The sequence below is a fragment of the Solanum pennellii genome, chromosome 1 (genome assembly GCF_001406875.1).
Source record: "Solanum pennellii chromosome 1, SPENNV200".
In the NCBI taxonomy this organism is placed as follows: Eukaryota; Viridiplantae; Streptophyta; class Magnoliopsida; order Solanales; family Solanaceae; genus Solanum; species Solanum pennellii.
In genome coordinates this window covers 1,513,027-1,539,156 of record NC_028637.1, presented here as the reverse complement: position 1 = coordinate 1,539,156, position 26,130 = coordinate 1,513,027, and the positions used below count along the sequence as shown (strand labels likewise).

The following is a 26,130-nucleotide window of genomic DNA, read 5'->3' as shown; positions in this document are numbered from 1 at the left end:
TGTTCAAATAATATATCGATATATTTTTTATACTGACGATGTATACGAACGTAAACTCAATAAATATATTATAGGATAATGAAAAGACTCCAAAGTGATGATTTCTCAAAAGAAAAGCAATACATACACGTGTATGACAAGGATGATTTGGACTAGACAAATTAAAACTTTAATGTTGTTGTTCATGTTTTATGAATAATATTATTTTGCATTTATGCTAAGTGGTTTTCCACCGTTGGTGTAAAATTATGCAAAAATATATTATTATTTTTTGTGGGGGTAATTGGACAAGGGTATTTATGTAATTTTAACTTTTCATGTCTTTATTTTTCTAGCTATAAAAGAAAAATAATGAATTGCACTTTGGACAAGTAAAATTGTTATAAAGAGTTCATAGAACTAGTGAAATAATATTTGAGTATTCTCTCCACAACAACTTTCTTTCTTTTTATTATTATTATTTGTGCAAAGGTATGATCCTATATTGCAATTATAATTTAATTTGTTTTACGAAGTTCGTTCATCATAATCAGTTAAATATACATAAATTTTTTTAATGACGAGGGTTCGAATGAGTCCTTTCGATCGTCCCTCTAGCTCCAACACTATGATATCATTGAAACTTTATAGTATATAGTTTTGTTGATAGAATTATTGAAAGGTAAGATGACATATTTTTATTCCTTTCTATAGTTGTTTCTTTTCCTTCCCCTTTTCTTGTTGTTTTTGATAACTTAGTAAATCTAAAAAATAAAAATTTTCTTTTATATGTATATATATAGGAAAATGCTAGTTAATTATATGTAGATATGCATGGTTTGTTACTTTAATAAAATTGACTTCTTTCTTCTTTTATTTTTTCAATAAGTTGAATTATTATTATTTTTATTGCATGCATGTATAATTAACACTATTACCTTTTCATTAAAGGGAAAAAAAATGATGGATAAGCCAAGTACCACTAGTTTACTACGTACAAAGTCAGATCAATTGGTGGAAGCAATTTCAGCAGCAATGGGAGGAGGAACAAAGTCGTCGCCGATGAACGGTGACGTGGCGGGTGGAGGAGGAGGGTCGGAGACGTTATCGAGAAAGTCAAGCAGACGATTAACGGGTGCATCTCCAGGACGGAGTGGTGGAGGGAGAAATAACACACATATTAGGAAGTCAAGAAGTGCTCAATTGAAGTTTGACTTAGATGAAGTCAGTAGTGGCGCGGCCCTGAGCCGCGCCTCTAGTGCCAGTCTGGGCTTATCTTTCTCTTTTACGGGCTTTACGGTGCCCTCAGATGAGATCGCGGATATGAAACCCTTTAGTGATGATGATGATATTGGTAAGTAAATATTTATTTTTAAATCTTTTAGTTTTTTTTATCCAAAGAAAAAAGGGAAGTTCAAATTATTGGCATATTTTTACCAACATTTCTTTAATTTGTGCACCACAAAAAGTTCAATCATTTCAAAAGACATAAATACCCTTGTTAACAAAGAGATTTCTTGGTTATAAATATTCATAACCCTACATGTCTAAGGGTATTTGTGTCAATTCACATACATCCTCTCAACAGGCTGCCACATTTAAAAACTTTACTTTCTTTTTGTTTTCCTTCTCTTGAGGGCATGTATAGATAATTAAAGCCATCACTATACAAAAAAAAATATAAAATATTTACTATAAGAAGTTATATAGCATTTATTAAGAAACAAATCAAAAAATTAATAATGTTCAAGGCTTAAAAAAAGTCAAATGATTGGTTCAAGAAATGGGAAGTTTTATTATATATAGAAGAAAAAGGGAATAAAGAAGTTCAACCTTAATCACGAAATGTCGTGATGAAGTGATAATTACTCTTCTGTTCTTAATAAGAGTTTTCAGGTTTGAATTCTGAATATAAAGTTATGCCTACGATAGAAATGCTTTAGTATTTACATGCATCGAACTATAACTTTCCAGCTCAAATTAATTTGTATAACCCAAAGAAGGTCAGTATTGTTTTTCTCAGATTCGTATTTCGAGCCCTAGGTATTAAATCGTGTGTCGTCTTCTAGTATATGAGTGTATCATTAGCCTCATGAAAATGAGACTTTTAGCGTATACTTTTTGATTCGAGCCTTATATATAAAATCGTCTAGATTATGACGCTTTATTTTCAAAACAAGACTAAATAATAAAAATTAGAATTAATCGAACTCAAAAACGAATATCGAACACTAGTTTTGGAGAGCCAAAAAGCCATGACCTAGCCTATTTCATGTGCATGGGTCAATATTAACCACTGCCACACTGACTTTTTTTTTCTAGAGGTCCCTAAAGTAAGAAACTGGTGAAAAGTGGACCCCCTACTTTTTTATGGTAGTCATATGAGGTCCATAGTGAAAAGTTTCTTTCATTAATTACTTTAATAAACAAAAAAAATATATCCATAGGAATAAATTTTAATATTTTTATATGAAATCAATAATTGATATTATATCCAAACACTTTTTTTTCAACTTATATTCAAAATATTTTTTTTTTGTTTCAAATATTGACCACTTATAATAATGGGATAAGTTTTGGCCTACAAAAAGTTGTCATCCTCCACAATTATCAATTAGACACTTGTTCAAATAATGTGTGTTGCCAATTTTGTTGGTTTAAATAGGAAAATTACACTAAAGTTGGTTGGTTTTAAGTCTTGTCATGGTGCCCACTTTGTGCACATACATTACTTTTGATAGAGTTGAATGGGATATCGCAATTATTAAAGCAAAAAAAAAAAATGAATTTTTACTTTTTATATTATTATCATGACTAATAACTTTTTGTGAGGTATCTCAATCTATTTTTGGTACTCGTATTAAAATTTGATTAGGTTTATGTTAGAACGCCTTATATTGAATTGTGTAAAATGTTGACAAAGAAAAGAACCTTTATATACTTCTTGAAGTCGAGATCGATTGATTTCTGATTAAGAATAAAAAAGTATTTATTTGTAATGTTGATATCATGCCCTCACAAGGATTGTCACATTGCTTCATTTAAGTACATGTAGTTGCAAAATTTCTTTTTTCAACATGTATTTGGTTAATGTATAATTATTAGGAAGGTAGTAATTTAATCAATTTAAAACCTATTATAGTTTTAAACCTTATATTTTGTTATTGATAAATTTCTATAGCCACAAAAAATATTTTAACATAGATCACAAATTTCATATCGAATCAAACTATTAACGTTATAAAACGGATATGCTAGTAGGAAACTAACGTGTATGTGAGTTTAAATGAACTCAATAGTTTTTGCTATTTATTGAGAAATCGACTAAATATATGTAAATATTTGACAATGAGCCGAGTTATTGTTACATTAAGTAGTTATGTAACGATAAACTTCAAATTTTGATTATGGCTTTTATTATATATATATATATTTATGTACTTATTGCAGCTGAAGATATTGAAGCTGGCACAAGAAAAATGAAGATTCAAGCAGAACCTACCTTACCAATATATCTCAAGGTGTGAACCTAAGTTATTATAAAATTCATAAAAAAAATTTTTTTTTGAATTTTTTGGTTTAGGTCTAAATAGACGAAAGGGTGATCAATTGAACGCTTTTTACTGAAAAATTATAGTAATACGTGTGTGTATATATATATATATATAGGTCAAATAGTCACTAACATAAAAAAAATTGCAATTAGAATTAGCTATGAACTTTGTTGCTAATTTATCGCTAAATTGCTCGTAGCTGACTTGATTTTTTGATATATAATTTGTTGCTAATACTATTTAGTGACGACTTTTGTTGTTTAGTTACAATATTTGTCTATGGTCACTAATATCAATTTTTTATTAGTAGTGTATGTTATCGTGAAAATCCTTAGTGAAATTTCTGACACCGCCTATTGGAAATACGAATTGATTGGGTACTACTATGTATTTGGACAGGCAAAAGGAGGGAGGTTAATGTTACGAAGCGATCCTTTAAATATCAGGTTCAGTCTTGTACAAAATCTAATTTCATGAGGTATTTTTGTACAAGACTTCCCCTCCCACTTAAAGGTCGAAAACACATCTGAACATATTTTTTCGCGAGTTTCACACTCTAACTATCAGTTCTTCCCTTTTACTTCCTGAACTATCACTATCTATGTATCAAAACACACTTCAACTATCAGTTATTCCCTTTCAGGTAGGAAAAGGGAACAATCGATAGTTGAGTGTGTTCTAATACATAGATGGTCGTAGTTCATATAGGAAAAGGAAAGAACCAATAGTTGGAGGGGTGAAACTCGTGAAAAAACGACAGTTCAGGTATGTTTTTGATTGTTAACTCTTTTAACAACCCTAGAAGAAGTGTTGCACAAAAATGTACCACATAATAGAGTATAGTATGCAGTTATTTTAAAATCCTGGATCCGCCACTGCTCACAAGGCAACATACGCGAGGGGCGTAAATTTCGGTATAGGTGTTATTTTAAAACTTTAGTTAATTATATTGTATGAACTTATTGTGAAGTTACTTATTTTCACAAAAATTATGCAGTTTACTGAGGTATGTTACAAGGTGGTTATCAAAGGTGTAACATCAACAAGAGAGAAGGAAATTTTGACAGGAATAAGTGGTTCTGTTGATCCAGGGGAAGTTTTAGCCATGATGGGACCTTCCGGTAGCGGAAAAACGACGTTGCTCAGCCTGCTTGGAGGGAGGGTGAAAGAGCCAACAGGAGGTTCAATCACTTACAATGAACAACCATATTCAAAGCATTTAAAGAGCAGGTGATTGAATTACCCTCCGGAATTCATTTGGCAGTTTTTTATGTTGTTCAGACTCTTCAGAAATGTCGACTGGTGTGATGTTGGATCCTCCGGAATAAGTGCATTTCTGGAGGATCTGACATACGTGTGACAACATTTTTAGAGAGTCTGAACAACAATATATCGACTGGTGTGATGTGGGAAACATTTTTGGAGAGTCTGAACAACATATACAGTCAATATTCATCAAGTGACTATGTTGTTCGGATTCTTCAAAAATGTTGACTGGTATGATGTTGGATCCTCCAAAAGTAGATAATTTTTGGAGGATCTGACATAGGTGCGACAACGTTTTTTGTGAGAGTCTGAACAACATATATAGACAATATTCATCAAGTGACTATGTTGCTCGGACTCTAGAAAAAATGTTGACTGATGCCTGTCGGATCCTCTAGAATTAGTACATTTTGTTTTTGGAGAATCTAACATAGGCGCTACAACGTTTTTGGAGAGTTTTGAGCAACATAGCAAACATTTCACCAACCCTAGTGGATCCTCCGGGACGTAGTGCATTTTTGAAGGATTCGATTGATTTTCTTTCACTCGAATGTAACATATGAATGTGAAATTCTTGGCAGGATTGGATTTGTGACTCAAGATGATATACTATTTCCTCACTTGACAGTGAGAGAAACATTAACGTATGCAGCACGCCTACGACTACCAAAGAAACTGACGAAGGAGGAGAAACAAAAACGAGCCATCGATGTGATATACGAGCTAGGACTAGAGAGGTAACTAATTGTTTCTATATACTTGACAATTTTTGAAGTAATCTTCATGTGATCAGAGACGGAACCATAATTTTGAGTTTATGAGTTCTAAAATCTAAGAAAAAGGTAACTTACTGAATTCATTTTGTGAAAGCTGAATAAGGAATGTGATGCTTTTACAGATGCCAAGATACAATGATCGGTGGCTCCTTCGTTCGTGGAGTATCAGGAGGAGAAAGAAAACGCGTCTGTATTGGAAATGAGATCATAATCAACCCCTCCTTATTGTTCCTCGATGAACCTACATCCGGTTTGGATTCAACGACAGCTTTAAGGACAGTTGAGATACTACACGATATCGCTGAGGTATGACTTTCTCTGTGTTTTTATCTTAGACATCGTCATAGCACGAGTTATATGTCCTTACAATTCTGTGGTTATAGGCTGGAAAGACGGTGATCACAACGATCCATCAACCGTCTAGTAGACTATTCCACAAGTTTGATAAGTTGATTCTTCTTGGCAAAGGGAGTTTACTGTACTTTGGGAAGGCATCTGAGGCAATGGACTATTTTTCAACTATAGGATGTACACCTTTGATATCAATGAATCCAGCAGAATTTCTGCTGGATCTCGCGAACGGAAACTTAAACGATGTTTCCGTTCCATCAGAGTTGGAGGACAAAGTACAGATTGGGAATTCAGATACTGAAACAAGGAATGGAAAGCCATCACCAGCAATTGTGCATGAGGTGAATAAATTCTACGACTCTCTCCGTTTTAATTTGTTTATCTTACTTTCCGTTTCAAAAGGAATGTATGTCTCTTTCCATTTTTTTGACAACTCTTTCATTCTAACTTTCCACACGTCATGTCTAAGACTGCAACATGAAAGGACATTTTGGTACATTAAACCAGTCATGTCGGATCCTCCAAAAATAGTGCATTTTCGAATTTTGGATGATCTGATATGGGGGCAGCATCATTTTTGAAGAATCCGAGCAACTTACGTTTTTCATCGTCAAGTACATAAGTTTTTTAATCATCTCAGAGGAAAAAATAACTCAACCTATCACTTAGCATAAATCTAATTTTTGTTTTCTGTTCCTTTTTGTCTTTCTGAGTTTTTCGGCCTTATTTGCTCGAACTCTTTAAAAACGTTGATGGATTCATGTCGTATCCTCGATAAATAGTGCATTGTTGGAGGATCCGACACAGGTGCAACAACATTTTTGGAGAGTCGTTTACATATAAAAAATGCAGAGAACCAGATAGATCACCTCTATGCCTTGGAACACAACTAGTCATAGGAAGAGCTCAACTATTTTTCAAAGCAATTTATCAACAACAAATCTTCTTCAATCTACATCAAGTTCGGGTCGACTATATGAATCCTCACCATATTTTCTTTTTCGATTTTTAACAGTATCTAGTGGAAGCATATGAAACGCGAGTTGCTGAGAGCGAAAAAAAGAAACTTTTGGCTCCCATGATGATTGATGAGGAATTGAAGTCAAAAGTAGTTACCTCAAAGAGAGAATGGGGAGCAAGCTGGTGGACACAATACTCCATATTGTTCTGGAGAGGACTTAAAGAACGACGCCACGATTATTTTAGCTGGTTGAGAATCACTCAAGTTGTTGCAACTGCAGTTATCTTAGGCATGTTGTGGTGGCAATCTGGTGGTGATAGTCCTAAACATATGCAAGAACAGGTATTTGACATATACACACAGTATAATCTTCCGACGAAGGGTGTTCCAACTGACCATCCGTCAGTCTATGGTTCTAAAGAAACTAACTGAAACGTTTACGAAACCTTTATATTAATGCACTAGTAGCACATTTGCAACCGATTATCATATCAGTGGAACTTCATTGCAGGCGGGGCTGCTGTTCTTTATCGCGGTGTTCTGGGGATTTTTTCCAGTATTTACAGCAATCTTCACATTTCCACAAGAAAGGGCAATGCTGAATAAAGAAAGATCTGCTGATATGTACAGATTAAGCGCGTATTTTTTGGCGCGAACCACCAGTGACATCCCCTTGGATCTTATACTGCCAGTACTCTTTATCTTAGTAGTTTACTTCATGGCAGGCTTGAAACATGATGTTTGTGCCTTTTTCCTAACCGTTCTCACGACTTTCCTCTGCATCGTAGCAGCTCAGGTATTCCATTTTCTTCAATTCTAACGTAATGCTTAACTCACTTGCATTCGTAACTTCAATAATAATCGTCTGTTAATCGTTGCTTAATTCATTGTTTCCAGGGATTAGGACTAGCAATCGGGGCTACACTAATGGATTTAAAGAAGGCAACAACTTTAGCATCAGTAACAGTAATGACATTCATGTTAGCTGGTGGATATTTCGTAAAGGTAACAATTTGTAGTTATATTTGATGTATATATAGTAGATGTTTAACCCCCTTCAACGCTTTTTTTAGTGTGTTTACTTCTTCATTTTTTGAAACCCCTTAGTAAAAATCCTGGCTCCGCCACTAGAGCCGAGGGTCTTTAGAAAACAACCTCTCTACCTCCACGAGGTAGGGATAAGGATTAAGGTCTGCTTACATCCTACTCTCCACAAACATGGGATTACACCGAGTATGTTGTTATTGCATACATGAATGTTCTCATAAAAGTGCTACATGCACATTCATGGTTATATGGTTAGATATGTTTACCTGGTTTGCTCGATAGAAGTTAAGGCATCGAGTGTAGGTCAAATCTCATCTCAGAATCAAGACGCGACAAAAGCATTCTCTCCTCTTTTTCCCTGCCTTCATATCAGTTCAATTACTGATACATGATTTTGAAATGATCTGCAGGAAGTACCGGTATTCATATCATGGCTAAGATACTTATCGTATAACTATCAAACGTACAAACTCCTACTAAAAGTTCAATACAAGGAGAAAAATGATTGGGTGGATGGGATCAAAGTAGGCAATGGTGTAAAGGAAGTAAGTACATTACTAGCTATGGTGTTTGGCTATCGGCTTCTAGCATACATATCTTTACGGAGAATGAAGCTTCACTCAGGGGCTTAGATGATCGATGATGAAAACGATGGTTCAACTTCAAAAAGAATAAAGAACTAGTAGTATTTGCAGCTTACACCACTACTGATTGTTGTTATAAAGATAAGAGACTCTGATTCAGCTGATATAAGTTGCAGCTAGCAGAAGGAAAGAAGAGTTGATTGTATTTAATGTATTAGAAACTTAGAAGTAGGAATGAAGTGTGTGTAAAATGTTCAACATGATTTACTCCTTCAGAATTTTTGGTTTCAATTGTAGCTTTTCATGTTTGTAACAAGTTTCTCAAGTAAATCTGAGTTCCGAGAGGTTACTGTACGGTGAATTAGAGTCTCACGTCGGTTGAAGAATAAACTGGTGAAGCCTTATGTTTATATGGACTCGAGAAATCCACCCGTCACAAGCTAGTTTCTGAGACTGAGTTAGACCCAAGTTACGGACATGAATCAATTGCAGTTAAAGTAGAGCCGAGTGCCATATTTTTATGGATACTAGAATTTATAGTCAATATTAGAGTGGAATAGAGTCTCACATCGATTGAGGAATGGATTGGTAATTTGTTTATATGGACTCAAGAAATCCTCCCGGAGACTGAGTTAGACCAAAGTATGAGTAGCTCCATAACATCTAAGTTGGGTTTGAACTCGAGTCTTGTAAGTGACACCACTAGCTTATACCAACTGCACAAGAGCACATTTATGTTATTTATAGTTGCACTGTTAATTATATCTTTTTTTTGCTAATTTCTTGAGATAGATATACATATATATACATCATTTTTTCGAAGTTAGCGGGTGCACGTGCACCCTTACCGAGCCATGTGAGTCTGCCCCTGCTCTTATGTACACTTCTTTTAATAGTCTTGGTTATGTGCATTGCACGTATATTCCTATTAATTACATTTTAATGCAAGTTTCTAAAGATAATACATCTTATATTTTAATATACTTATATTTATATAGTTGAGATATAGATTAAGGTAGTTTTGATACTATTTATAATAGTTATTTTATATTAAAAGGAAAAGGGTCTGATATACCCCTCAACTTTGTCATTTGGAGCTGATATACCCCTCGTTATAAAAGTGGCTCATATATGCCCTTACCGTTATACAAACGGCTCACATATACCCCTGCCGTTACAAAATGGCTCACATAAACTCTTCATTTAACGGAAGTCAAAAAATTAGTTTTAAATTTATATTTATTACTTCTTATTTTTTTTAAAAAATTATTTAGGGGTATATATGATTCTTCTATCAAAGTTCAAGGTATATTTTAATTTTTTTCATACATAAATTATTTTTTGACTTCTTTTATTATAATTATTTGAATTTCTTATTTTTATTTTGTTTTTCTCTTTCATTCCTTAGTTTAAAGAATAAAAAATTAAACTATTTTTTTTGTGTGTATTGTAATTTAATTTCGTATTCGAAGAAAAAATTTGATCATCTGCAATAAGTTTTACAAAAATATTAGTGAAACATAAATAAATTTGATTTTCAAAATAATAATTATAAATTAGTCATTGAAACAAAAAAAGTCGAAAAAAAATATGTTTGACGAGAATTAAATTTACTCATATGGGATTATATTTTTTAGAAAAAAANTAATATTTATTAGAAAAAAATAATAAAAATTTAGATTAAAATTATTATTTTTTTCATTTCCGTTAGAGGAAANTTAAAATTTAGATTAAAATTATTATTTTGTTCATTTTCGTTAGAGGAAAAGAGTATATGTGATTCATTTGTTCACAAGTAGGGGTATATATGAGTCACTTTCATAACAAGGGGTATATCAGCTCTAAATGACAAAGNGTCATTTGTTTACAAGTAGGGGTATATATAAGTCACTTTCATAACAAGGGGTATATCAGCTCCAAATGACAAAGTTGAGGGGTATATCAGACCCTTTTCCCAACTTATAGCATGTATAGTACATACATAACACATATTTGCAATTTTTCTTATATTTATTTCTCAGGGGAAGTCCTTCAGGCAGGCCCAATATGACAGAGTTATGTTTAATGGGCCTCACACATCTCGATGTTAGGGCTTCAGCCAGGGTATTTTGGTCTTTCCGAGCACACATTTTGCTAAGTATTGCTCAATAGGGTGCTTCACACAGTTCATCAGATTTGCTCAGCTCTGTTGTATCTCTTCCAATGTATGTATCTCCTTCATCTATTCGCTTTACTGATTCTTCGTTTAATGTTGCCTCTTGCTCGAATTTGTTTCTTTTATGTGCAATTCTGCGTTTTCGTATGTATATAGATTTGAGTCTCATGAAACATATGATATATCCTTGTGTATTTGTTTGAATTCAATTTTATTCATTCGGATTTGTAACTTTTCTTGGGCCTATAACCACTGCTTAGTGGCGGCGACGCCTTCAGGGTTGCATTCATCGGTAGAGGAGTTTAAGCTAAACCCAGATCGGAATAGTTTTTTCTTATATTATTATTAATACCTGTTTAGTGATTTGTAGTTGCCTATCAAAATTTAGGCACACCTAATTACACCATTGCGTTCGGTGATGATTTTAGGCGTAGGTGAGGTTTTGGTCAAATTTTCAGAAGGTTCTGAGCGCATTTTGATATTATTGAGTGGAAGTTAATATATTGCGACTTTAACGGGTTTTTGGTCAAGGAGACCTAGAATCCATGTTCTGACAATTCCATTGATTCTGGAATGTCGAGTTTAGTCGGGTAGTATAATATGGTTTTTGTGCACCGAGTTGGTTGGTGAAATACGCAACATGTTAGTATTAATTGTTGGACAATGCAAGTGTTGATGTGGTATTCTTGTACAATTGCAGAGAGGCTTATATATATTATCTCCAAGCAATGGCTGTTGCATTTCAGAACGTCAACTCTGAATCTGGCCTCAAGAAGCTTGACGANTATTATATATGTATACATGTTAATCTATGATGTAAAAGAATACAATCTTTAAAGTGTTTTTTTTCTATAGTAGATTTGAGAATAATAAGTTACATGTAAATGCTTCCTTGTCCACTTGCATTTGTTCATTTTGAAAGGCCCTACACCCATGTCTATCACCTCAGCGACGCTTTGATCTCCTGCGTTTACCAAGAAGCTTCAGCATGTTATCGGTGACATCAGGAGGAGATTTATCATCTTCATCATGATTCTTGTCAGATGTTTGAGTTAACCATGCTAGCGCCTCTATTGCAGCATCCTTTTCTGCAAGGGCTTTGTTTCTCTTTGGTTTACCTACAAATTGCATTCCCTTGAACTCTGCAAGTGCCCTAAATTCATTTGTTTTTAGATGCTTTGTTTTGTACTTGGGAGGGGAGTGACCCGCCCTCATAAGTAGCGTTTGCAACAAACTCTTTGGGTTTGTCCCGTCCCTTGTAAATCTATCAGCGTCAGAATCTTTAGGCTTCTTGTTTTCACGACCAAACACAAACCTGCCCTCAGACTGATCTCCTGAAACCAGTTCCTGAACAGCAAGCATAAGGTATTTGCCTTCCTTGTGGATGTCTACCTCAGGATCTTGAAGCTGCATCATCCAAAATCAGTGCAGCTCTTTTTAGTTTTTGGTAAATCATCCCAAAACCAGTAAATTAACAACCAAAGAAGGACAAAACATAACTTAATATGCTAAGATGTTCTGTCTTCAAGGCAAAAATTCAAAACTCCAGGACTGTTATTTAAAGAAAAACACGGGATTATCACATAACGAACCTTATGTGGTTGTTTGGTAGGATATCTTAAGAGAAAATAACACATGTTTAGTCATCATGGTATTGGTTAGTCAAGGGCCAATTTTCTGGAGATCGGCCCAATAATTCAAATGGATAAGCACTTGCACTTTTTCTCATTCATACATCAGTTTGGTTCACTTTCTTCACAAATTATCTGGGTTGACCCCTTTCCAACTCCCCCCACCCCCCCAGAAAACAAAAGAAACAACAACAAGAAAAATAAGATAACCTTCAAAATGAATAAACAGATATCTAACTAATAACAAAACCTAAAACTTAAAATCCCTTTACACAAATCGGTCTAAAATATCAAACAAATTATTGGGCCAATCTCCAGAAAGCAGTAGTTACAGTAAGACCTCGAATTGAGAGTACTTCCGGCATTTGTTTGTAGTAGGCAAAGATGTACTCTCAATTGGTTAGAAATAAACTTCCCTTGTGGTTATGTACAGCTAGTTTATTTTGAGTAAGATCGCGTCAGCTTCTCTGAAACATTGAACAGTAACTTAAAGATGAAACTTAATGTATCAACTTGGTTTCTTATCTTTTTGCTCATTAGAGTTCCACTATCTTAAAGGTAAAGAAGAGAGTTCACCTAAATACCATGCTTAAAGTAGTTTAGTAAACACCTGTCTGTTTGCTGTTTAGTTAGCAGAAATAATATGGTTCATAACTAGGAGTAGTATGCGTTGAGAAGGAAACAAGATCCTGGAAAATTCACCTTCTTTTGCAAAAGTATATCGAGCTCCTCTTTGAGCTTTATGTAGCAATCCGCCAGAGAAGGATCCATGAAGAACTCTATGTATCCACCTAACATCTTTAAATGCCCAGCCTAAAGAAAATATAATCACAAGATTTAGGAACCCACAGCTGTTAACAGCATCAAGAATGTGAATCGGTAAGCATCTAGGCAGAGAAAAGTTACCATATCTCCACAGTCTAGAGCACTACCAAATAGGATCACAATCGAATCAGATACTCCAGTAGAATCCCGTATGAAGACTGTATTGACCTTAACTTTTTCACTGAACACCAGCCAAGGGTATGGAATCGTTTGATAGCGAGCATTGACCGAATTCTAAAGACAAAATTGAGATGTTAAACATCTTCATCAATATGAAAACCATAACAATTGAAATATACATGTGCAAGTAACACAACAATTCAACTGCTGAAGTGCAAGTCCACCCTCCTACTGGAAAGAGATTGTCCAAAGAAATTTGTGTAAATATCATGTTACGGCAATGAACTTGAGTAGTTTTTTTTTTTTTTGATGACAACCAGGCTGAAAATGATCATCTATGGCACCATGACCCGGAAGGGCATGGAGGCTATTCATCATACCCTGGTCTCATGGCCACGGTTCATCCACCAGACTAGATTTCCTGTCTCCTTTTAGAACTCAAGAATACATTGGTACAAGCCTATAGAGCAGATCCCGTTCAACTATGTTGCTCGGACTCTTTAAAAATGCTGATGGATGCTTGTCCAATCCTCCAAAAGTAGTCTGTATTTTATGATCCGACACGGGTACACCACATCTTAGAGAGTCAAAGCAACACAGCCCGGCAACATAGACACTAGACAGCAACCATGACTACCAACAGCAACAGATCAAATGCTTGGGCAAGGGAAAATGGGAGAATAAGAGCTTTTGTGAGAGTCGAGAATTGAGGATATGCAGATTTATTTTTATTTGGGGAGAATTCATGAAATGAGACAGCAGATATGAAAACAAATTCGGCAACCTAAAAAAGAAGAGTGAAAACCAAAACTTTGAATTTCCTAACAGGTCCAGATGCATCAAATCAAGGGATAAATGCTTTCCTCTTCAGAATTTAAAACATTATCCCCAGATTATAATTTTCCATCGTTTTATTTTCTTTCTCCATTTTATGGGATTATCTTGTATTGAAGGTGACACCAAGATGAGAGAAAATTTGTTGGATTGATGTCCAATCAAATAAAATTTGGAATTTTTTTTATTTGTGCAAGGAACCTCCACCCCACATAGATTAAATGGCTCAGCAAAAAGGAAAAGAGCAGAAACAAAAACTGTCACCAACTTCATAATCTAATAACTTCCAAAGAACTGTTCATTGAACTTACTGCATATAGAAAGACTTGTCCATCATCCATAGTCTTGAAGGACATTGATGTCTCTCTATTCTGCACATGTACATGATAACTTATATGAATAGGTATTCAGTTGGACTGACATAAATTCATGAAACTAGATCAGAACTGTAGAACCATTGCATACCACCACTGAAGAAATTCCAGGATACAATCCAGAACATATGACAGCACGAACCAAAGACTGATTGTAACTTAGCTTATTGTTAGTTGCAGTATCAGCATCAAGCAATCCAGCATCTTTCAAGATGAAGATAAATTGCTTTCTAAGAGAATGGATAGCTTGAAGAGTCTGGGCAGAGAGGAAATTCCTCCAGCAATATTCGTAGGCAGAACCTTCCCTTTCAGCATCTTTCCATCCTTCATATGCACGGACAAGCGCCATATGGTCACTATAGTCCTTGGCTGAGAATCTGGACTTTGCTGTTCCCGCTAACTACAAATGGGAGTTGATCAATATTGGTGAATAAGATTTAGTTGAACCAAAACAATATTATCAAGTACAGTGTACATTTTGCTGGCTGCTCGATGCTAGCTAGACATAAAAATGAGAGGATGAATCAGATGGGAATATGCCAAGTTAGTATGATCTTAAAATGTCCTGAGCCCTGCATAAGGCCACCATCACAGGGGAAAATGAGGTTGACTGGTCTACCGAATTAGTTATATGGAAGGTGTTCAAGAGATACATGCACTGCAAAATTTTCTCTATTCAGTAAAGAAAAGAGAAGATATCAAATTTCTTTCTACAAAACTTTTTTATCCATAACCCAGTGTTATCTTTATGTGAGATTTGGACATTAATAAACTTTTTACATATTTAGCAAAAGAACAGAACCAAAAAGTATTTTGATCGACCCTAGTTTCCTTTGTTATCCTCTATATATAGGGGAGAGTAACCTTTTATTCTAAAAAGTTACCATCTTAATCGGGCATAAATACATGCATTTTCTATCTGTCTTCTTGTTCCTTCTTCCTTCAAAAATATTTTGTGTTCATCTGGGAAAAGTCACATCAATGTCTAACTGCTAAATAAGAAATACACCCCGGAAAATATCATATAGAACTCCTTCAACCTAAAACACTTTCAACTTCTCAAAAAAATGCACTTCAAATGGCAAAAGTTAAATTATTGGCAAAGTGGTACAACTATCCATTGAGCAAACATGGAAAGAAGCAGGGATGCACAATCTTGAAGTGATGGAACATCAAGGACATAAAACTAAAAAAAAAGAATGTATAACAAAGCGAAAGTAGATACAATCCAACTAGTAGTAAATGAAATTAAAAGGAGGCAAGGCTAGTGGCGCAAATTGCTTTCTACTTACATCTTTTTTATCTTGAGGCAACAGAAATGGATCCCGTACACTAAGACCAGCTACAATAGTCAAAACAGGATCAAAGCAACGGAAAATAGTACCCATAATGAGCATTTTCCCAAGCTTGGGATCCACAGGGAGGATTGCTAAAAATTTGCCTGGTTGTAAGAAATGACGAAGATATAACTTATAAACCTCAGAATAAAGGTCATAAATATAACTAGTAAAAAGAACATCATAGAAGCAATACAATTTTTCATGAAACAGATTATTTTTCTCCTCAAAAGAATACATACCTAGATGTGTAAGATTCTCATTTTCATCTAATGCACCAATCATCTTCAAAAACTGAATAGCATTTTGCACCTGCAGTATATGGACATTACATTTCAATCATATTTGGAAACTAAGAAGCAAAAATCTAAGTGGCATGTGTATAGCATCATAAGAACTTGATCCATAAAAGAGCATAAGAAAAATAGAATAAGCATCAAGAGAGGAAGCACTTACAGCCAATGATTCTGGAGGCTGAAGCGCAGACGAAAGGAATCCAGCAATACTTCCAACCTGCAAACTCTTTATTTGCAAGCAAAGAGAATTTAAAGGAGTTCTCAGGAGTTCAGGTAGTTGGTATTCAGCAAAAGCTTCATACACACATCGTGGATACAAGTGGTAGCACTCGCCTGGTTGGACACGGCCAGCCCTACCCCTTCTCTGCAACATGAGAGATATGACAGCTCATAAACAAACAACGACAATAACACCCACCATAACATCAAAATCTGACTCAAAGATAAAAGTGAGAAGAATTCACATTTTTATCATCAGAATTCAGATATTCAAAATAAATTGAAGTATCGAACAGATGTTACTGCAAGACAATGCACAACCTAGTCGTTTGAACAGATTCGCATTTCACATGCCTTATCAGCTGCAATCATCCAATACAATCCAAAAACTAAACGTTATTATTTTTCTCCCGGGTAATGTTATCATGTTTTTTAAGTAACATCTAAGCACAGAACTTTTTCATATTACTTATGAGGGGGAGAAATTGTTCATTCTCTCTAGAATTTTTTGTAAAAAGACGGGAAAGGAAAATCGAATTACATACGGAAAGTTTAGGCTTAATAAAAAAGGTGCTGTTTATTAAAGGAACTCACTTGTCGTGCAGAAGCTTGTGAAATCCATGAAGGTAACAAACACGGAGTATTATTTAGAGCATCATAAGTCGTCTCCTTCGCTTTTCCACAGTCCACCACAAAGACCACATCATTTATAGTAATACTTGCCTCGGCCATATTTGTTGCAAGTACTATTTTACGTACATTCTGAGGTGGCTTTTCAAATATGAGTTTCTGCAGATTACAATTTAAGTTTGTCAAAACATTAAACGGACAAGGAAAGAGAAGTACACTTCTAGTAATAATACATCTGAACTGACAGTACAAATGTTTTACTCGGACTCTGAAAAAACGTTGTCTCAACTGTGCCAGATCCTAAAAAATGCACTACTTGTGGAGGATCCGACATGCACCCCGTGACATTTTTGAAGAGTCTGAGCAACATAGCATTCAAAGAAAAGCAAAAACTGCTAAACCCAAAGAGGCATCAAAATAAGGAGAGAGCATTATTACCTGCTCAGAGGTAGCCATAGAACCATGACAAGTGAGCACCAACACTCTATTTGGGTCACCCAAGAGAGGATGTGCTTTAAGTTGATCTCTTAAACAACTAATATCTTCCCAACCAGTCATAAATACTAGTACAGCGCCTGGACGTTCTTTCCGACATATATGGCACAAAACTGCCTCAATAAGATTGAATCCAATACAATCAGGAGCCCAGCATGCTAGTGAATCACGTGCCCTTGGACTATAATTCTCGAAGTTTGATTTTTCTACAGCATCCTGCCACATAGAAGTACATCATTTATACAAGATTAGTACTGTATCATCTCTTACAGTCCCAGCAATCTGACAATTTCTTTCTATAGCATCTAACCAACAAGATAAAACTACTTAAGAAAGAAAGAAAATGATGGGAGAAAAATTTGAGCTATACCAACAATGAGTAGCTCTCTCTCTTCGGAAATGTGCCTAACACTCAGTAATTTGATCTCTCACCGAAACTAACTCCGACAACCCCTTTTTCCAGTGAAAGTTTACGCATTTCTCGATGATTTGTGGAGAGGAAACCTTTATTTCCTTCTTTTATATATAAAGTAACAAATTACATTAACCAGGCAAAGTATTCGCCTGTACAGAAGAAGTATACCTAAAAAATAGAAAAATTTAAACAAACAGAAAATCTTTGTTTCGGGGATAAATTTTTTGAGATAGTAAATATCTGTGAGAACAATACCAAATGGTTCATGCAGATGGAATGGCAAGTCTTTTTTGTTGAAAGGTGACATAAGAGAAAAGTATGTTAAAGTGGCACATAATTACACAAAAAGGAGCTAAGTCGCTCGGACTCTCCAAACTTGTTGCCGCACCCATGTCAAATCCTCCAAAACTATACTACTTTTGGAGGAAATGACACGCACCTTTTAACGGTCAAGGAAAGGGGTTTTAGCTTCCCTCATGGCCTTAACATGTTAGCATATGAAGAACATGTAACTTCCATCTCTTATTTCTATCATATTGTTTGATGATCTATGAGGAACACCTTATTCAATACAATAAACAAGCTCAAACTTCAGTTGAATCACTGTCTTCATTTCCAAATTTTGAAAATAAGAAAAGACTATGATTTTTTATCCCTATTAGATGTTCATAGCTAGAGAGGGACATCAAAGAAAATGAAAAGACAATCAGAAAACAAGCACCGGAAAAAAAACGTAGAGCAAAGTTGTAAAAAAATTATAAAGGAAGCTGAAAATCTAACAGAAATGGACTAAAGAAGACAATACATGACTAGCAAATACGGAAGTTCATCATCTCATGTACACAAAGCAGACAGAATAACAACCTCAACAAGAGCAGTTATCTGATTTTTCTTTTTGCGGGGTGCTAACTGTTTTTGTGTTTTCCACATCTTCTCCTGGCCATAATCATCAATTTGGTTGAATGAAGTCAACTTATATCCCGTAATTTCCAGCACATCTTCCAGAAAGTTTGCTCTTACAGGATATGTGAAGCCCTACATCATACAAAATGCCAAAAGTTAACATAATATGTCAAATAAGCCAGCAAAGCTCAACAGCCTAAACCCTTAACAAAAACAATATAGAAAGATAAAAGTTATTCTGGAATGAAAAGTCAACATGCTATGACCTTAATTGATGGTAGTAAATTTTACATAACAAAACAAAAATGAATAAGAAATCTCAAGTGAAGTGAGAATTATATAAAAAGATGAACATTTTGCATATATGCGCCTATCTAAAGGCAGAAAACTGGAAAGCTCGTTCTTTTCAATCTACATCAAGAAATTCCAAAAATTAAACATATAGGGGAATCATAGAGTCCTGGGCAGAGTAAAAACGACTACTATCATTGAAACCAGTACCCAAACACCAACAACATGTATAAACTCTAACAGACTGGTGATCCAAGTTGCAGCTTACTGGGATGTGAATCATAGGAGCTCCTCCAAAGTAACTGGAAAATAATTCAGCATTAAGAGTAGCACTCATCAAAATCAATCTCAAATCTGGGCGTCGTGGAAGAAGATCCTTCAACACAATCAACAGGAAATCTGACAAAGAATATGAAGCAAATTATCAATGCAGCTTTCAGAAGAAAACCAAACCAGAGACCTAAGTTGCCAATTCAGCTACCTTCGTTCATGCCTCGCTCATGAATTTCATCAACGAAAACATGGGTTATACCGTCAAGATTGCGGTCACTGAGAAGACGACGAAGCAAAATACCACTCGTACAAAATAGCAAATGTGTATTTTTTCCTTTCACCCCTTCTAATCGTACTTTATAACCAACCTACCAAAAATATTCTGTGAAGAACAGCAACTAACATAAAGAAGCTTCCAAATTTAATTGTAACAAATAAAATTTCAACTTCTATGACTGTCTCATCCAGTGAAAGCTTAACCAAAAGCCTGTAAAAAAAAAAGATTCAGAGCAGAGAAGAATAGTAGCATACTGAGTCACCAAGAGGTTCTCCCCTTTCTGTAGCCACTCTTTCTGCAACAGCCAAAGCAGATATTCTTCGAGGTTGCGTACAAATTATGCTACAAAATGCTCCACGGCCAGATTCTATCTCTGACTCTAGAATGTACTGTGGCAGTTGAGTGGTCTTACCACATCCTGTCTCGCCAGAAATTACTACCACCTGTTGTAATAATCAAAAGGGGACTAAGTAGACATAAAACAAATTGACACATTACAGACAATTCTAAGTTCCTTGCGTTCCTACCCTGCAATTCACGAACATCAAGAATCATCACGTCCAATAATTATAAAACTGTGTTTTTTTCTCTGTTTATCCCAATGCTAAAAGAGGTTTATGCACTACGAGTATGTCCTAGTCTGTTCCCTGGACATCCTCCAAATATAAGATAAATCAAACCAGTTAATCTGATCATTTAAACGTTACTAGTCTATAAGCACAATCACTAAATTATTAAGGGGCTTGAGTTTCTTGGCAGTGCAAATAGGAGAGCAAAAACTTAGATGCATTTTAAAAGATCAGCAGTTCAAGAATACCAAAAATGACTAGCAATTTGCAAGAGAACCTTCCAGCACAACCACATCTTTCATAATAAATAAAGGGCATTGACTTGGGCTACATGTCAGTCATATGCAATCACCATACATGCTTTGATTGCACAGAGAAAGAATAATAAGTTTATCAAAGTAAGACCTGATTACGTGCAATTGCTTGGAGCAGCCTTTCTTTTTCCTTAAATGCAGGAAGAGATTTCCGGAATTCTAGCATTTTGTTGCCATCAGGAGATTCCTGCGAGAAATAAATCCAACAAGCATTAATACATTGAATATGTATCCAACAAAAGTTTGTTGATACTGATATTGAAGGACAAAAAGAGTTCACCTCAGGACAATAGAATGCTAACTATTGCAGGCCATATGGGGATCTGTTAAAACTATGATGAGCATGAATATTTTTGTGGAAGGCAAAGTAACTTTATAAATTAGAACAGAACATATTTGTACAATGTAGTAAAAGAAAAAACAACAAGTGTGCCCCGTCTAATCTTGTTTCTTTTTGAGAAAGGTAACATGCATTTGTATTGACTAAAACCAGTAATGCCACGTCTAATCTTGTAGGGATTGTAATGTTTGTAGAACCATTTTAGCTTCATTTACATGTTCCATCCTACATCATAAGCAAAACAAAAACATACAATTAGACTCTTATCTTGTTGGAGCTCGCAGAATTTCCAAAGCATCACCCATTTCTACGCAGGCAATCCAACAAATGCATGCAGGTATGGACGTATAGTATTCCACCACAGTAACTTACTGTAGAGTGGTCTGTACCAATCCCGGGGCATCTGCGCATCTCCCCTTCACATGCCCAAACCATCGCACCTTCCACATCTTGTCCAATACGAGGGCCCTCTTACCCGTCCCGAATATCTTCATTCCTAATCTTATCTCTCCTAGTATACCTACACATCCACAACCACATACTCATTTCCAGAACTTTCATGCAATTCTCATCTTCTGAACAGGAGAGTTCTTAACAGAGATATTACATACGTAGAAAATGAATCCAACACACTAATAATTAGAACCGATCTTCCTTCCCGAGAAAATATTGGTAGATATTGTTTCTTTCACCCGGCTAAACTTTTTCATATTTCTCCAACACTACTTCCCACATGTTATAAAGCTTTGTGCTTGGGTCTCAATGACAATCCAAGATAATTAGTTGGTAAAACAACTTGACAGCCTAGGTGGAGACAGAAAGCAGCAATTAGGAACTTTATTAACTGGATATAAGCAACTTTTTCAAGCTAAGAGGAAGCTTCAGAAACTACTAGAATCACCCTCACATGTTTTAGTTGATCAACCTCAGCATCACACATCACCAAAGTAGCATTTTCTTAAAACAGGTGAAAGATCTATAGAATGTTGTGGGTGATGTTATGAACACTGAAACCATTTATCCAACCATTCCTCTATGCCACAGATAACATAATACTGGAGCACTCCATCACCAATAAAAATGGGAAAGGAGAAATAGGGTCTTGTTGTCATAGACCCCTTTGAGCTGCAAAGAAGCTCACTGGTGGCCCGTTAACTAGGGCAGAATTTTAACAGTGCTTCTGCCATTTCCTAACCAAATCCCTCTTGAGCAAGTTGATTGAGAACTTCCAATTAACATGATCATAAGACTTCTCAATGTTAAGATTACTTCTAACTCCTTAAGATGTTTCCAAGAGGCTGCTAGTGTGAGCCAACATCCTTTATCTTTAAATTTAAGGTTGGGAACATAGAATGCGAAATGCATTTGAAACTAGTAATGTTTTCCACAGAATATAAGAAAAACACAATAAAAATAGAAACACGGAAAGAGACCTGCCAACCCCTCTGCATATTACGCATGCGTAAGCTCCGCCTCTGAAGAACCTTCTCCATGACAGAGCCATCTAAGAATGAATCTGGATTTTCATCCATATTAGCATCTGTAACTATATCAGAGGATTTAGTACCATCTAAAATGTTGTCATCTTTTCCCCTGCTGAGTTGTGTTCTATCAATATGTTCTTGAAGCAAGCCTTCTACTCTCCTTTGCAGACTTAGTGGGATTACTACCTGCATCAATGCAATCAAAAATTCAGCTTTTGCTTACTAAACTTGAGAGCAAATCAAGAATGTTCAGCAGCACGAAATTTTGCAAGGACATACTCAGATAACTACATCTCAATTTACTCTTTTGATTAACACAAATTTAAAACCAAATCCAAGTGCCAACTTTAAAAGTTTGTTTCTCCAATTGTTACTCTACATATAGATATTAAGTCCTCATCAACATGTAACAATAGAAGGAATAATTGTACGATTAAGGAGATAAATTACCTCTCTTTGAGGCCGCTTATCATCAAGATCAGGTCTGTAATTTGGAAGAGGAACCTTGCTCACCACTACAACTTTCCCATAAATTTCACTGCAAGATGCAAAAAGAAGAGAGTAAATAAAGCACGAAACAAGATATCAAAAAGCGTGACGAGAAATCATCAACAACATTCTTCCATACCTATAGAGACCCATCCTTTTAGCAAGGTTGGATATCTGTTCATAGTCTCTTCTATCCCGTTTATCTCTGGATACAATTTCATGATCCTTCTCATTGCGCAACAGCAGGCTAAGTTTCCATTTCCACTCATCTACATTGGCCACTGATGACGAAGCCTGTCATTGAACTCTCAAATTCCCCAAGTAAGCTCTAACTGATAAATCTTTCATACAAGAAATAATTTGCACAGAAATTTTATTTATTTTTTAAGATTGAATTATACATATGAATTTATTAAAGAAGAAGAAACAAAATGCACACATAATAAAGACAAATAGATCAACATTCTTCTTTCCTTACGTTTTCTTGGCTTTTCAATTAAGTTACAACAAACAAAACCAACGGCAGTTGACCACTGACAACAAAATCCACCGTCAAGCCCTTCAAAAGCCACAGAATCTCTTAAAATAGAAGTCCATGAACGCATTTCAAGTCAACTCACCCTACTCTTTTCCATGATCTTTTGTAGCATTAAATGGGCAAATATGCATACCAATTGCAACTGTCGTGCATATTGTTTTTAGAAGAACATAAAATAAAAGGATATAGTATACTATCTCCATGCAAGTAACAGAAACACTCAGAGAATAAACTTCAAAAGTAAAACAATACAATGTTTGATTGGCTGCAAAAGAAACAATATCTTATAAGCAAAGCAGATTTTGGTTGGTGGTATTAAATAACACATGATCAAATTGAATATTGATGGCAGTGTCAAGACTCAAGTTGGAGAAGCTGCTTTTGGAGGAATTTTTAGACATGATCAATGGAAGTAATTGCAGTTACTCAGGTAAGATAAAGCCTACCACAAGCCTAACTTTAAAGCATGGAGCATCAAACAAGGACTAAAATTAGCAGAAGAACTAGGCTATAAAGAATTGGACATAGAAACAGATTGCCTAGTTGTTGTCAACCTTCTCTTTTTTTTTCAATAAAGTAATAAATTTCATTAAGGGCAAAAACTTGCCCGTATACAAGAAGCACACCAAAGGTAGAAAACTTACAAGAGGACATGGTTTTCTACAAATAACACCCACTCATCATACATGTAAAAATCATAAGGTTGCACCAAAAAGAAAAAAGAGAAAATAGGCTATTCCTCAAGTATACAAAGTCTTTCTGTACTCCCTCAAGAGCTCTTTCATTCCTCTCACCATATGATCAACAAAAGTGGAGCTTATCTATGAAGACATACAGTATCACTCTCATAGGACTATAAATTGAAAATTGTAAGTATTTGTTGAAAGAAATTAAGACCACTACCAATCTATTTGGCTTATCAAAGGAGAGATTAAAAAGGTTAGCTTGAGTAGAAGAGTGTCTGCTAAGAACAGAGAGCTAACAAAAACCAAAAAAACTGCCTAACATTATTTTAAGAGGTAAGAAAATTCCAACTGAAACGATCCTTGTACATGCTGACCAGTTCAAGTGGTTCCTCAATAGTAAAGGACAACATAAAAAGAGAGGGATGTTATGTACCCACAATGTAATCTCTTGTAACCATTGACACTACCCTTACTCCTCCCCAATCACATCACGAACAGAAAATGAAAATTCAGAATTTTCAAGACAACTACACTGTAAATGTTTCATCCACACTAACTAAATGATTCAAAACTGAAAATAGCTCAAAGCTGCTAGCTTTGAGTAAGAACTGAAGCTAAAACTATTTCTCTAATCTCCTTTCCAGTACTCCTAAGCTGCTTCGGCCCGACCCGGAGAAAAAGGGAAGAAATAGTATTAAAACAATGTTGATTCCCATTTCAATTATCCAAATTACAAATAGCATTTAAAAGATCAGATTTTTGAGTTAATGGTGGAAAACACAACTAAATTATCATTTTCTGTGAGTTTCATTATTTAACTATCCAATAGACTTTGGCACTCTTCCATCTCTCCTAGTCTGGTGGACTGTTGACCCCCTTTGGTTTGAAAAGGTGTACGTAAATGTTTGGGAAAGACATCCTCAACGAATTCTCCCCACACAATTTGTGATTCCAAACACTAATACTCCTTTGGTCCTCCGCCTAAAGGTGATGTCACCATTAAAGTCATCCCTTCCTTCCAGACTAACTAAAGGTTTCAAAATGGAAAATTGCTCAAAGTTGCTAGCTTTAAGTAAGAAATGAAGCTAAAACTAATTTTTCTAATCTCTTTTCCCGTATACTACCCACCCCTAAGCTGCTTCAGCCCAATGTTAAAAAAAAAAGACTTCTTTTGAAGAAACAGTATTAAAACAATGTTACTTCCCGTTTCAATTTCCGAATTACAAAAAGCATTTTAAAACATTAAACATCATAATCCATGTGTGTTAATTTTCAAAGTTAAAGTCAATATGAAATTCAAATAAACATAACCAAGCATAGAGTGTATGTACGCAGACCTTAACACTACCCATGAGGTAGAGAGGTTGTTTCCGAAAGAGCCTAGACTCGAGTAGAGCAAATAGAGCAAATACAAAAAGCGAAAACGACAGAGGACAAAATATAGCAACTACTACGGAAAACAGTAACAACAAGATAATTCAATAATCTTCATCATAAAAACAGATAGGGTAGAAAGCAAAGCAACACACTACAAGATACTACCACCACAGCAGACACCACATAGCATAAGTAAATCACCACAATTTTGAAGCATGAAAGAAAACAACTTTATATGTTTAAAGCTAGCTGTAACCTTACCGGATGATTTTCGTAGTCGCATTCATACTCATCATCGGAGAATTGCTCTAAAGATGCTATACCAGGGTATCTACAAAACCCACGCAGCTGTCGCAATCCACGAAAATTCGATTCTTCGAAGAAATAAATCTTACTTATATCACTACCAATCAAAATCCGACGGTGACAAGCAACAAATATCTTCCGATTATGATGAGAAGAGAACAGAGTAGATAGAAGAAACGTAGACGAAGAAGACCTCCTTTTTGTGCATGCTAAGAGAAACCCTACTCTCGAATGCATTCTATGTGTTTGATAAAATGATTACTATGATCATAGCTGTGCTTCAAATTTTTTCTCCTTCAACCTTGATTGAAGAAAGCAATAGTTTTCCCCGGAAAAAATGGTAGCTCTGATGACGGCGGCGGAAAAACGGTGGAGCAGCAGCGGCGCCGGTAAATTCACTGTAGTAGAGTAGCGGACCGGTATAATATTATATG

The 26,130-nt window shown here is 35.3% G+C and overlaps 2 protein-coding genes across 4 annotated transcripts; one reads left to right on the top strand and one right to left on the bottom strand.

The window, feature by feature from the left end:
* Positions 1–328: 328 nt before the first annotated feature.
* LOC107005982 (ABC transporter G family member 22-like) lies at positions 329–9,340 on the top strand. 3 transcript variants are annotated; one of them, XM_015204623.2, is made up of 11 exons: positions 329–471; positions 931–1,333; positions 3,430–3,500; positions 4,531–4,763; positions 5,381–5,536; positions 5,698–5,881; positions 5,959–6,267; positions 6,942–7,229; positions 7,399–7,683; positions 7,785–7,892; positions 8,345–9,340. In XM_015204623.2, the coding sequence occupies exons 2-11, from the start codon at positions 940–942 to the stop codon at positions 8,564–8,566; spliced, it is 2,250 nt and encodes a 749-aa protein (XP_015060109.1). In that variant the 5' UTR covers positions 329–471; positions 931–939; the 3' UTR covers positions 8,567–9,340. The 3 variants fall into 3 exon arrangements, with proteins under 3 accessions (XP_015060109.1, XP_027768118.1, XP_027768120.1); XM_027912317.1 differs by lacking the exon at positions 329–471 and adding an exon at positions 3,933–3,979 and having other exon boundaries at positions 1,263–1,333; XM_027912319.1 differs by lacking the exons at positions 329–471; positions 931–1,333; positions 3,430–3,500 and adding an exon at positions 3,986–4,447.
* Positions 9,341–11,458: 2,118 nt separating this feature from the next.
* Positions 11,459–25,933, bottom strand: LOC107008265 (DExH-box ATP-dependent RNA helicase DExH3). The gene is made up of 19 exons (XM_015207225.2): positions 25,652–25,933; positions 22,929–23,083; positions 22,751–22,838; positions 22,250–22,486; positions 20,568–20,663; positions 19,848–20,036; positions 19,525–19,684; positions 19,312–19,442; positions 18,714–18,884; positions 17,378–17,650; positions 16,904–17,098; positions 16,251–16,454; positions 16,037–16,106; positions 15,750–15,898; positions 14,549–14,857; positions 14,395–14,454; positions 13,211–13,363; positions 13,007–13,117; positions 11,459–12,080 (listed from the first exon to the last, which is right to left on the bottom strand). The coding sequence occupies exons 1-19, from the start codon at positions 25,931–25,933 to the stop codon at positions 11,619–11,621; spliced, it is 3,495 nt and encodes a 1,164-aa protein (XP_015062711.1). The 3' UTR covers positions 11,459–11,618.
* Between the last annotated feature and the right edge of the window lie 197 nt (positions 25,934–26,130).

Coding starts and splice junctions, on each gene's coding strand:
- LOC107005982 (XM_015204623.2), top strand. CDS start 940: ATGATGGATAAGCCAAGTACCACTAGTTTACTACGTACAAAGTCAGAT. Junction 4,764..5,380: donor TCAAAGCATTTAAAGAGCAG/GTGATTGAATTA, acceptor AATTCTTGGCAG/GATTGGATTTGTGACTCAAG. Junction 7,684..7,784: donor TCTGCATCGTAGCAGCTCAG/GTATTCCATTTT, acceptor CATTGTTTCCAG/GGATTAGGACTAGCAATCGG.
- LOC107008265 (XM_015207225.2), bottom strand. CDS start 25,933: ATGCATTCGAGAGTAGGGTTTCTCTTAGCATGCACAAAAAGGAGGTCT. Junction 20,664..22,249: donor ATATGCAGAGGGGTTGGCAG/GTCTCTTTCCGT, acceptor TATTTCTCGCAG/GAATCTCCTGATGGCAACAA. Junction 19,685..19,847: donor GAGAACCTCTTGGTGACTCA/GTATGCTACTAT, acceptor TATTTTTGGTAG/GTTGGTTATAAAGTACGATT.